Source organism: Prinia subflava, chromosome 8, assembly GCF_021018805.1.
Source record: "Prinia subflava isolate CZ2003 ecotype Zambia chromosome 8, Cam_Psub_1.2, whole genome shotgun sequence".
Lineage (NCBI taxonomy): Eukaryota > Metazoa > Chordata > Aves > Passeriformes > Cisticolidae > Prinia > Prinia subflava.
Genome location: NC_086254.1, coordinates 12,995,314 through 13,008,032, shown reverse-complemented (window position 1 = coordinate 13,008,032; position 12,719 = coordinate 12,995,314). Strand labels below are relative to the sequence as shown.

The window sequence follows — 12,719 nt, the reverse complement described above, 5'->3', positions numbered from 1 at the left end:
AGGGGACCTTCAAAGACATGGTGGCACAAAAATGCCACAAAGGAGGAATCCTAGGAAGGGAATTCAGTGTTTGTCATGGGGTATCACAAATGGGTTCAGGGCTCTACGATGGCCTGGGCTCTCTAAATTAAAAGGGCAGAAGGGAACAACACGGTAATGGTTTACAACAAGTTTTTTTAAAATATTTCATTTGCTTTATAAAAAATGCAGCCAAGAATTTTACAAAACAGATACTGAAACAACCCAAGCCCTTCAGGGTGGTAAACACTGAGAACAAAAGCACTCTCTGGTGAGAGATCAGCTGTAGAACCTAGTTTTCCTGGCTCACCAAATTCCCAGAGTAGCTAAAGACCATGATTTCCACAGATGAGTGAGTTCAGAAGCAATGCCTGCACCACAAGGGATCCCCATCCTCTCCCATTTAAGCTTTTCCCACCCAGGTTTTTGTGCTTTTACAGCTGCTCCTGAGGCACCTCTGCAACCTGCCCCCAAAAATTCATTCTGTTATTTACAGACCCTGTAAATAAAACTTTCAGAGCCAGATCACCAGCTCAGGACACAGCTGTGCAACACTCTGCACGTTTGCCACACTGTAAATCTGTGGGAATCTCTGGATCTCCACAGAATTTACAGAAGAAATCATTTATTTACAACTAAAGGCACATCAACCCAACCCTTGGTGCCAGATGCAGCCAAGCTGGAGGCACATCAGAGCATCACCCACGGGTTTCTGGTCTCACCCACAGTCATGCAGCACTTCAGGGCTTGCAGGGCCTGCCAGGAAGTGCTTGGAAAACTGGGCTGTGTGTGTTTGGGTGCTGCCCCAGCACAGGAGCAGCAGTGCACAGGGGAGGCTGTTACCTGAGGTAGCCAAAGCCAGAGGCTTGTTTCCAGCAGCATTGCTTATGCCATTATGAGAACTAGCACCAATCTGCTTTTCAAGTGTCGAGGAGTCTCTGCTCTGGTGAACTGGGCTGGGTGTGCTTCTCTGGGGAGAGAAACAGGCATTTCAGGAAACAGGAATCTCCAGCTTACACCAAACCCACGTGCATCACAGCCTCTGCCTAGGGAAGTGGCTCTGCCTCCTGTATGCCCCAGATTCAGCTTGTTTTGAGAAAAGCATGGATCAGCACGTTATGGGCCAAAAATGTAGTGATTAATTGTGCTTGAATAGTATCTCACACACAGCAGACACCATGCAGGGAGGGAGGCTCATCATCCCAGGATATCCAGCCTCAGGACAGCTCTGCCAGGAGCGGGAATGGCTCAGCCCTCTGCTGCAGCAGGGAGGAGACTCATGGTTCTATCATGTCCCCAGGCCCAACAAAGCTCCCCAAAACAACCCCAAGGGGAACATGAAGTGCATCAGGCCGTGCTCTCTGGGACATTCTCGGAGGATCTTCTCCTGAACATGGAAAACAGCTGTGAAATGGCAGCCTGAACAAACAGGGAGGTGCCACCCAGGGCTGGCACTGCCCTAAGGACACCCAGGACTGGGCAGACTCTGGTTCTGCTAAAGCCAGAAGTCTTCAGCTGGAAAATTGCAATGGATTCAATACTGAGAACCAACTGCAGCTTTCCCAATATGGGACTGAAAGACAAGCCATGCATGGATCCTATCTCACAGCTCTCAAGAAAAGCAGCAAATGCTTCTCAGTTCTCTGCTGCAGCACTTCTGTGACAAACTGGTGAGAGAAACTGGACCAGGCCTGTTCGAACTCCTCCTCCATTCAAAGAGGCAAGGAATTGTCACATCTCAAAAAGAGATGCCCCAGAAGCTCTCTGCTACAGAGCATCACTCCCATGTGAGGTATCACAGCCCCGTGGGGCTGTTCAGGCTCACCCTGCACATGTGTGAGGAGAACAGGCAGCTTTGAGGTGACTGACACAGAGGGATTCTCTCCCAGGTTCCTGTAGAAAGCAGGGCTAAGAACAAACTGACACATGCAAATCTCTGCTTGCACTGCCACAAACTCTCAGGCTTTTCACCCACACACACTCCAGACTAGGCTCTCCTGAGGTATTTACTTTCCTCTCCTTCCTGGCTGAACCCCCCTCCACCCCACAGAGAAAGGAGAGGAAAAATCTACAGGATGCAAGAGCCAAAAGATGCATCCCCCAGCAGCCTCCAGGATTAGCAGCCCACGGAGGATCCTGGGGCACAGCACCCCCTTCCTGCCCACGGGGGTTTTAGGTAGGGATGGAAAGTGTTGACAATCCCTTACTCACCACCTTCTCAACACGGCTAGGTAGGACTACGCTGGCCAGAGGGATACTAACAGGGAGTTTATTGGGCTGCACTGTGCTCAGAGGAATACTGATAGGGAGGCTGGTGATCGTTTCTCCATTACTCACAGAGGTTCTCTCTCTCAAAACCTGTAAAATCAAAAGAGAAAGCAAAGTTCTTACACAGGGTGTTGAAAAGGCTTTTAAGGTAATAATAACCTGCTCGTTTCTATGTGTGTGTCATTCCCCCACTCCTTTTTTTTAGGAATTACAGGACTGGGAGCAATGACTGTACATCAGACAGGGCAGTTTGGTTACCAGCACCAGGCTCCTGGGACAGCAGCATCCCACAGCACAGAAATGTGTAAATTAAAGCCACTGCTGGCCCCAAGCAGGAAAAGGAAGCCTTAGGCAAGCTCATTTCCCTGTGCTTTGGTTAGAATGCTCTGTGAAAAGCATTCAGATGTCAGATTTTGTATCTTGAGGCCCTCTAGCAGCCAGATGCATTTCCATGGCAACCTGCTACTGCAGGGCACCTGCTGCTCTGTGAGCCCCAGTGTGCTCCACGGCTGCACCAATTACATGGACCGTATTTTTTACTCTTTATTTTTATAACTATGAAAGAGCCTCCTTTCCCAGTTCAAGCAGACACATGCTGGAACAAACAGTGGTCCCACTGCATTACTGGTGCTCAGAGAGGAGCATCCTTCTCTCCCTCTGACCAGCTCTGATTTATTGCCTCACACCCACTGTATTTTGTGTCATTTCCCATGCCAAGCTGGCCAGAGAACACAGCATTCCTGCATTCCCCAGCCTGCCCTTTGTTGCCCCAGGGGCAGCACTGGAGCAGCAGCAGATCCTTTACCTTCTCTCCTGCACTGGGTAAGGCCGCAGGGGAGGAGGGCCGAGTTTCCTGAGGACTCAGCTTTATGCCATTTGCAATTCCAGGGCTTGGATATGTAAGGCCATTCTCTTTGACATGCTCAGCTCTGGAAAAGGGATGTACAATTGTCAGGACAGCAAAGTCAGTGACAAGGAATTCCTCACTCAAGGCACTGTCCCACCTTATTTACCCCATTAGCTCTCACCACTCGTTTTAGTGAAACAAAACTTTTTAAAACACATAAACCTCCACTTTGAAAAATACCTTTCAACAATCTAAATTACCAGTGCTGTTTACACCAGCCTCCCTGCCCACCCCTCTCACCTCTGTATCTCACTAGCTGTAGCTTTCCCATTGACTCCGTGGTCCTGATTCAAGTGTCTGCGCAGGGCGATTTTAGCTGGGGAAAACCTGGTGTAGTCAGGGAGGGCCAGGCTGGTCACCCTGTCTGCCTTCTGCCTGCTGTGGCTGGGCGTGCAGGGCACGATGTCCTGCTCCAGGTGGGAGCTGGGGTACTGGGGGGTGTTCTGCTTGGACGAGGGCCGGCTGAAGGCGTGCTGCAGCTCGTAGGGGGTGGCGTGGCCGTTCATGGACAGCTCGGGGCTCATGCCGTTCATGTGGGGCATGGGGAGCTTGGAGCACTCCAGCTCCAGCTGGAACCTGCCGTGCTCAGCCTCGGGCTCACGGCTCAGGTGGCTCTTGCTGTGCAGCTGCACTGACAGGGGCTCCTCCGAGGGCGTGTAGGACTTGAGCTGCAGCAGCTCCTGCTGCCGCTGACTCTTCTCAAGTTCCACGATGCTGATCTTTAAGGGAAGAGGAAAACAAAAATGAAAGATTACACTTAACAATTTTGTCACATTATGGAGCTTTGCTTCCAAATTCTTCTACATACAAGTGTCCCTTCTTCTGGGAACAATGCAGAGGGAGGGATTCAAAGTTTGAGAAAAAATTTCTGCTCTGAGCTTAAGACCAAAAGGCCCAGGTGAGAGAATGGCCCAGAGACCCTGAGAAAGAACTTTGCAGGTGTTAAAACCAAAAGGAAGATATCTCCAATGTACAGAGAGTGTGGAGTAACAAAGTACTGCACAGTCATTCCATAACAAAGCATCCAGCAAAAGGCTGGAACAGCTCTGGAGCCAATCTCACAGGGAAAGAAAAGCTCTTGACACAAAGGAGTTTTATTTCCTGTCACCATAAGAAATGTCACTCTGAGGGAAATGATTCCCACCCTCTCCCTGGCAGTGCCCAAGGCCAGGCTGGACAGAGCTTGGAGAATCTGGGATGGTGGAAGGCGTCCCTGCCCATGGCAGGGGTGGAATGGGATGAGCTTTAAGGTCTCTTCCAAACCAAACCAATCTGAGATTCTGTGATTCCTGAGCTGAGACATCAGAGCACACAAGAAAATCATCAGCCTGTGATTTTTAATTATATGTAATGATAAACCATGATTCCTCCTCTCACAGCATCACAAAGGAATCAGGTCATGGTATCTACTGCCTTGACAAGTTATCCACATCCTTATTTACTAAACTCCTCTAATAGGAAGCTCAATCTCTGGAGGAATAAAAAAAGAATAAACAAAAAAAGCAGCACCTCATCCATTCTTTCCCATCATCTTCAGTGCAACACCCATAACTGGCCATTTCCCAAGAGCTACCCCAAACTGGTGACTCTGCGTTTGTTTCCTGCTCTCTACCTGCAGTTCCAAACAGTGCTTTTGCTTCTCAGAAATCTGATTCTTCAAGGCCTGCTTCTCTTTCAGCAAGTTCTCCAGTGACAGCGTTGACCAATCCAGCTTCAGCTCTTCACACCGAGCCTTCAGCTGCAGGGACACACAGGGACAGGGACAAAGAGGTCAAAGCACAGCTCCCACCTCTGCACATCACTGCGGCCCCAGCTGAGAGCAGGGACTTTGCACTGAATGTGCAAGAACCCCTTAACCCATTGAAAAGTCCTCCCAGGTTGGTGTTAGGGAGTGTGGCAGGAGGTGGCCTGGCTCTTTCTAAAACACTGTTATCACCCACCCTCACAGCTTCCACATCCAGATATTCCCCTCATCTACCTCCTGAGGGGGCTGGGGATGCTCAGCCTGGGGAAAAGGAGGCTCAGGGGGACCTTGTGGCTCTGCACAGCTCCTGACAGGAGGGGACAGCCGGGGGGGTCGGGCTCTGCTCCCAGGGACAGGGACAGGAGAGGGAAAGGCCTCAGGCTGGGCCAGGGGAGGCTCAGGTTGGAGATGGGTAAAATTTCCTCACAGAAAGGGTTGGCAGACATTGGCACAGGCTGCCAGGGCAGCGGTGGAGTCCCCACCCCTGGAAGTGTTTAAACAAGTGGGTGTGGCACTGAGGACGTGGTGTTTTGTGACTGTGGTGGTTGGACTCGATGATCTTACAGGTCTTTTCCCACATTAACAGTTCCATGGTTCTCTAAGAACCAAGATGAGCACCACAGGAGTTATGGCCAGAGCAAGCCCTGCACAAACTCCCTGCCCAGCCAGTTCACACCCTGTGACATCCAGAGCTGTTTGGGGACACAGCTGAGCCAACTGCCACCTCAGGCTTTGCTATGGGGTAAATCAAAGGTAAAAAAAGGACTCCCTGCAGGGTTCCCCCCCATCATCCCCCTATTTCAAAGGACCCTGAGCACTGGATGATGTTTCAGCCCCCAGCCCGTGCCCTGTCCTCAGCCAAAGGGCAGCACCCCCTGCTCCCAGCCCAGGGGCTGAACCCACCAGCTGCAAGCTCTGGTTCCTGAGTTCACTGTTGTCCTTCTCCAGCTGTTTGGTCTGTTCCTTCAGCTGCTGGTTGTGAGCAGAGATTTCCTTCTGAGCCTGGATCAGGTCGTTGTACGTCAGAGCTTTCACTCCCAGCTAGAAGGTGAAGGGTGAGCTCAGTCAGTAAGGTCCAGACACCCTCCCTCCCAGTGACTGTCCCATCCCCAAGTGACACTGAGGAGATCTGCACAACTCTGCAGCTCTCAGAGCCTCCCCCAGCACTCTCCAAGGCACTTTGTGGCTGCTGGGGGATAACAAGGAAGGACACGAGGACCTTGGAGCTGCTGTTCTGCCCCTTCAGCTGCAGAACTGGCATTTAGGCTTTGCCAGCCAACAGAACTGTCTGTGGAGAGCCCCACATTTCCTCCTGTGCTCCTGAGCTAGGCTGGCAGCACAGAGTTTGTTTGAGCAGAGAGGATGAATCCTTCAGCAAACACCACATGGTTTTTCCCCTTCCCTGGGCACCGGGCACACAACAACTCCAACAACAAACACAAAAACAACCAGAGAGTGACACAGGTTGCACCTTTCTGAGCCTGACGTGCTGCAAAGCAGAGGCTGAAGACCTGAGACTGCTCTGGTCTTACTCAGCTCGACCAGAAATGTTTGCATGCAGCTGACCCAGCAACACCCCCCAGCACAGAGGTACCTCATCGAGCTTCTGCTGGAACAGGCGCTTGATTTCCTCTTTCTGGGCCTGGCAGTGGGTGAACAACTGCTGGGCTGTCCCCAGCAGCTGAGCATTCTTCTCCTGGAAGAGGAAACAGTGACAAAACACACTTTTAGCACCAGCTGCAGCACGGGCCATCTCAAGGAGACATTTGTGGAGCACTTTAGGAGTGAACCTGGATGCAGGAGAGCTCATCCAGCCCTGACCCAGACTCCTGAGAGCCTGGATTTGTTGGGGTGTGATACTGAAGGAGTTAACTCAATTGAAAAGAGCTTTCAAGTAGGTTTTTTCCTCCTGTATGGTAAAATACAACCAAGGCAATCTTAAAAACTCATTTTTATCCTCCTAGTGCATTGTGAAGCAGTAGCAATAATCACATCCCACAGAGCAGAAATAGAACTGGAAAAGATTATCTGCATGAAATCTGCTCCCAAACTGGAACTGGCTCTAAATCCCCAGTGCCCCAGTTCAGAGTTTCCCTGTCCAATACTCATGGAAGAGATGCAGTAAATGAAAATACACTGTGGGGGGAGGCAGCAAGAAAATCCTAAATAAACCAAACCAGTTTCCTACTTGTGCCACCTTTATTTCAGCGAGTCACCCGAGCCACTCACAGCACATTCCCTGCCCAGAGCATTCCTAAATCAGATCCCTGCTCCTAAATCAGATCCCTGCTCCTCAATCAGATCCCTGCTCCTAAATCAGATCCCTGCTCCTGAATCAGACCCCTGCTCCTGAATCAGACCCCTGCTCCTGAATCAGATCCCTGCTCCTCAATCAGATCCCTGCTCCTCAATCAGATCCCTGCTCCTCAATCAGATCCCTGCTCCTCAATCAGATCCCTGCTCCCTCAATCCCTGGCCATGCACAGCAAAGGGCAGGACAGGACTGGCTGAAGAGCCTCATTTACCCAGCCCCAGTGCAGGATTAGTGCAGCAAGGCCAGGGAGCTTTGGGATTATCCTGTTCTCCACCTTGTGCTGCTCAGGCCAAGCAGGGATTGCACAGACTGAGCCACTGCTCCAGGAAAAGTGGGGAACGAGGGCAAAAAGCACCTTAATCCTTTCCAACCTTAATAATTCCATGATTCCATGACTGATCTTCCAAGCAGGGAAGCAGCAGTGCTGGAAATTCCCCATGTGCAGGAACACACAGACCTGGCTTGGGAAAAAAGTCCCTGCAATGCTAAAGGGACTGCTCTGGGGGATGCTGAAAAATCATTTTTGTTTTCAACATGAGGCATTTCATTCAGCCTTCCCAGGCTCTGCAGGGGCTGACAGCTCCATCTAAGGGCACTCTGGGAAGCAGCAGCTGATTTCAGAATCATCAATCCAGAGAGATTTTTATTGTAGTTGAAAACCTTGCTGTAAGAGGGAGTTACTAAACAGACCATACCCAGCCCCTCACCCAGCCTTTGTGAGGTTTAATTTGCCATGTAACACTCCATAAAATATATTTTCATACTGAATTCCTCATTTAACATTTAAAAGTGTGGAGCAGCTGTTGGACACCAGCACCAAGTGATGGCTTTTCCACACTCCTGATTCATTCTCTGTGCAGGCCACAACCCTTGCACACCATCCTTTCATTTGTGCAGGAGACGAGATCACTTCATGCTGACTTTCCTGACAAGTGCAGAACAAGCAGAAAAATCTGCTGCTTAAGGAAAAAGATGAAAGTTCTAAGTGCTGATTGACTGTGAAAGGAAATGGAAATAACCACAGCAAAAGAGGTTTCCATGAACACCAGGCCAGCACCAACCACTTCTCAGTAAGGAATGGGGTGGCACAAGCTAATCTCTCTCCTGTGGAGAGTTCCCAATGTGGAAAACACGATAAGAAAACCCTGTGGCTTTTTTCTGACACTCTCATAAAGACTACAGAGCGAAAGAAAGCTTCTACAGGGAATGCCTAAAGATGTACCTGGACAGAATTTCAGGCTGGTTTGGGTTGGAAGGACATTAAAGCCATCTAGTGCCACCCCTGCCATGGGCAGGGACACCTTCCACTGTCCCAGGCTGCTCCAAGCCCTGTCCAGCCTGGCCTTGGGCACTGCCAGGGATCCAGGGGCAGCCACAGCTGCTCTGGGCACCCTGTGCCAGGGCCTGCCCACCCTCACAGCCAACAATTCCTTCCCAATCTCCCATCCAGCCCTGCCCTCTGGCAGTGGAAGCCATTCCCTGTGTCCTGTCCCTCCAGCCCTTGTCCCCAGTCCCTCTCCAGCTCTCCTGGAGCCCCTTCAGGCCCTGCAAGGTTTTAATTGGAATTTCAAGATTATTGGTTATAGGGAAAGGCTCCTCCACAGAAGTAGCAGGACCAGACTCTCCAGCAGAGCTAACTGATGCAGCAATGAAATCATTCATAACCGAGACAAAAGCAAGACAAGATGTTCAGGCAGGAGATCTCCTCCCTCTGCTGGTGACTCCATGGCAGAGAAACCTCCCACTGCAAAGCTCCAGGACTCTCCTTGCCTTTCCATGTTCTCCAGTCCACGATTTGGGACATTTCCACTTTGCTATCAGTGCAATCCAACACATTCTGATTATCAATACCAGGGATGCTGTGTTAAATCCCCATAACCAGTGATGACAGTTTGGGTGTCTAAATCCCTGTGAGCTATGGTTGACAGAATCCTGGAATTGGGTTGGGCTGGGAGGGACCCTGGATCCCTGGCAGTGCCCAAGGCCAGGCTGGACAGGGCTTAGAGCACCCTGGGACAGTGGAAGGTGTCCCTGTCATCACAGGGGTGGCACTGGATGGTCTTTGAGTCTCTTCCAAGCCAAACCATCCTGGAATTCTGTGATCCTAGGTCAGCACTGTCAGCTGGGGGCACAGAGAGAACAGGGGAGGTGCAGCTCTCTCATTGTGCAGATTAAAGCACACAAAAAGTGGGTTTGTAACAAAATCCCCTGGCAGTTGCTCAGCCTAAGCAGGACTGGTGTAAATGCTCACAATTCCCATCTCCAGCACTGTTCCCCACATGCAAGGAACTTCAGAGTGTGGTAATTTGGTTTAGAAATGTCAAAAAGTGAGACTCACCTTCTCCTGCTCCAGTAACTGTTGCAGACTTGCTTTGTACTGAGGAGTTTTCATGTATGCCATGAACTGCATGTACTGGATCTTAAATGAGTCTGCAAAATAAATCAGATGAGGAATTTCAGCAGGGGGGAAATGCCATGACCCTGTTTAAATCTTTTTCCTCCCTGATCACCTTTCCTCACTTGTCTCTCCCTTGCTTTTGATTTGGACTCCAAGTCAGACTAAGCCATTGAGGACGGATTTAAGAACATTCTGAAATTCCCTCTCCTGGTACAAAAGGAACTCTTGGATCTGTCAGATCCAGTGGAAGCCATGACAACACATCCAAAGAGGCAGAGGAAGGTGCTGGGGCTGAGGGTGTGTTTGCATGAGCAAAGAGGAGCTGAGATGTTTTAGTGCTCTGTGAGCAGAAATGATAAAAGAAATGAGCTGCAGGAGCCCAAAGCAGCCCTGAGCTCAGAGCACTCACCCAGCACCAACACAGGGCCTGTTCCTCCTCCCTCCACACACACGAGGAGTTTACCCAGTTTACTCTCCCCTCCAAGGAGCACTTGGCTTCTCATTACCCTTTATCTCCAGCAATGAGATGAGTTCCTCCTCCTCCCCAGCCCTTCCATCATTAAAGCAAGCCCAGGATTAAGCCCAGTCTGCTGCACAAACAGGCACTACATGTGTGCAGGAGGCTCAGCCCAGACAAGGGTCACTGTCCCCATCCAGCCTGCCTCAGGACACTCCTCAAAATTACTCTTTTCGCCACAAAAAATCCCTTTAAATCACTCTTTTTCTCTCTTTGACAAGGAATGGGCCATAACTGACCCGAGGGCAGGAGAGAACAGGTTGAGGACACCACTGATGCCCTTGGTCACACAGACAGGACCATTCTCCCTGATTCCCAGGGCATCCTGGACTGGCTCATGCCCACTGCCAAAAGAAACAGCTGGGAGGGGACAGGCAGCAGAAGATAAAAAAAAACCCTCCAGGTTTTCCCTTAAATCACTTCTTGCACATGAAGAGCATTTTCTAACCACACCTTTGGGACCTCAGACTCTCAGACAGGACCTCATTTAGGGGCTCTGAGTTCAGCAGAGGAAATGCAGTGGTGATCCCCAGGATTAGGGGAATGGTTTCATTTCAAATAAGGCTATTTCTGACTATTTCTGCTAAATCCAGCCTTGCTGCCTGTTGTGCCAAAGGAGAGCTGAAACAACTTCAGAGAACAAATGCAGAGCAAAACACCAACTTCAGCAGGAGGGGGAACCTTGTGGTGATGCTGAAGGACGTGGGAGAGGCAGGGGAAGGTGGGGAGGAGAAAATCCCCCTCCTGCCCCGTGCAAAACCCCAAGGGGGAGGTGGGCAGGCCAAGGGTAGCCTTACCTAGCAGCTTCTGTAGTGCAGGGGGGGTGGGTGTCACCAGGAGCTGGTTGGACGAATGCCGTTGCACTTTAGGAGGTAGTTGGTAATATGGGCTGTGAGGTGACTTGTAGGCATCTGCAGAGACACAAACACAACCTCAGCTCAGCACTCAGGCTTTGGGACAAGGGCAGAGCTTTAGCACTGAAAACACAGAGTTTGTAATGAGATCCAGCAGCTCAGTCCATCAACACACGGCTCCAAACACATCCACAGACTGCTCCAAAGTGTTTGGAAGGGTGTCTGTGATCCATCCCAGGAGCAGCAGCCACAGCTCAGCCCCAGCTCCTGGCTGAGCACCCACACACAGATCCCAGCCCAGCCCCAGCTCCATCAGTACATTAATCACCATCAATCAGCATTAATCCCACCCCCATACCATCAATTCATTAATGCATCACCATTAACACATTAATCAACATCAATAGATTAATCCCACCCACATCACCATTAACACATCCATCACCATTAATCCCATCACCATCACCACCACCTCAAGGGCAGCTTCGCTGTGGTGGCAACAGGGAAGTTATGCCACAAAACCAAACTCAACCTGGCAATAAAGGAAAAATAAAAATATCCAGAGCTTCAGAGACTTATCCAGGCTCTCCCAGTGCCCCTGCACTCACCCTGAGGAGAGGATGATGATGTCTGGGAGACAGTCTGGGCATGCAGAAGTTCTAGTGCAGTTTGGTTCTTCTTGGTCTTGCGTTCAGTACTTGCAGTGTTCATTTTCTTGGGGCGCCCTCGTTTCCTCCCTGCCATTTTCCTGCCTTTCTTACTCAACTTTTTCTTCCGGGCCTTGGAGGGAGATGGCTTTTTAACAGAATTTGCTGCAGCTTTTTCTTCTTCAGCACCAGAATCCTAAGAGATTTTGAAAAACTTTGGTCATTTCTACCTCTATATGCAGCATTCCTTTCCAGCAAACATTAATAAAGGTGTTTAACTTTCTGAGAAGAAAATGATGCATTGTAGGTCAGTAACTTGCCAGGGAAGTGGACTTGCTTGGGATAAGAGTTGTTCCCAAGGGGTTGTGCTCATTCTCTTCCGAACTTATTCATTAAAAAAAAATAAAATGCTGAGGGAGGGGAACTTCAGGCAGAATTAGGTGGGATATTGGGAAGGAATTTTTGGCTGGGAGGGTGGGCAGGCCCTGGCACAGGGTGCCCAGAGCAGCTGTGGCTGCCCCTGGATCCCTGGCAGTGCCCAAGGCCAGGCTGGACAGGGCTTGGAGCAGGCTGGGACAGTGGAAGGTGTCCCTGCCACGGCAGGGGTGGCACTGGATGGGCTTTGAGGACCCTTCCAACCCAACTGTTCTGTGCTCCTGTTAAATCTGTACCTGCTGTCTAACAAAAGCTGATTATTCATCCTTCCCTGACTACACTCTTCAACTGAATTTCACTCAAAACTCAGAGTACAATCAATACTTTATATTTTTGGGCATGAACAGGCACTGCATTTCTCACAGTATTACCCAAGAAACGAAATGAGTCTTTGCAGAGGAGACTCAGCACACCCTGAACTCCATTCAGTGGGTTCTGACTCAGGGACAGCTCTGCAAACTCCTGCTGGATGCAAGCGAGGGTGGACAAGCAACCATTCATCTTGCAACACCATTTTTTTTCTCCAGAATTAGTGGTGCAACTCCCAAGTGCAGCTTTTATTAACTCACTCCATCATATTTTTGGGCACAGCAACAGCTACAGCAGTTTGTGTGCTC

The 12,719-nt window shown here is 50.2% G+C and overlaps 1 protein-coding gene across 4 annotated transcripts in view; it reads right to left on the bottom strand.

Annotated features, from left to right (window-relative positions):
* Positions 1–12,719, bottom strand: part of DOT1L (DOT1 like histone lysine methyltransferase) — a 76,018-nt gene that overhangs the window by 16,540 nt on the left and 46,759 nt on the right. For all 4 annotated transcript variants that reach the window (XM_063403147.1, XM_063403150.1, XM_063403148.1 and 1 more), the window contains exons 14-23: positions 11,629–11,863; positions 10,964–11,077; positions 9,590–9,681; positions 6,532–6,633; positions 5,841–5,978; positions 4,806–4,931; positions 3,434–3,912; positions 3,092–3,215; positions 2,230–2,376; positions 862–988 (exon numbers count right to left, since the gene is read on the bottom strand). In XM_063403147.1, coding sequence (XP_063259217.1) covers positions 862–988; positions 2,230–2,376; positions 3,092–3,215; positions 3,434–3,912; positions 4,806–4,931; positions 5,841–5,978; positions 6,532–6,633; positions 9,590–9,681; positions 10,964–11,077; positions 11,629–11,863 — 1,684 coding nt within the window. The remainder of the gene's footprint in view (positions 1–861; positions 989–2,229; positions 2,377–3,091; positions 3,216–3,433; positions 3,913–4,805; positions 4,932–5,840; positions 5,979–6,531; positions 6,634–9,589; positions 9,682–10,963; positions 11,078–11,628; positions 11,864–12,719) is intronic.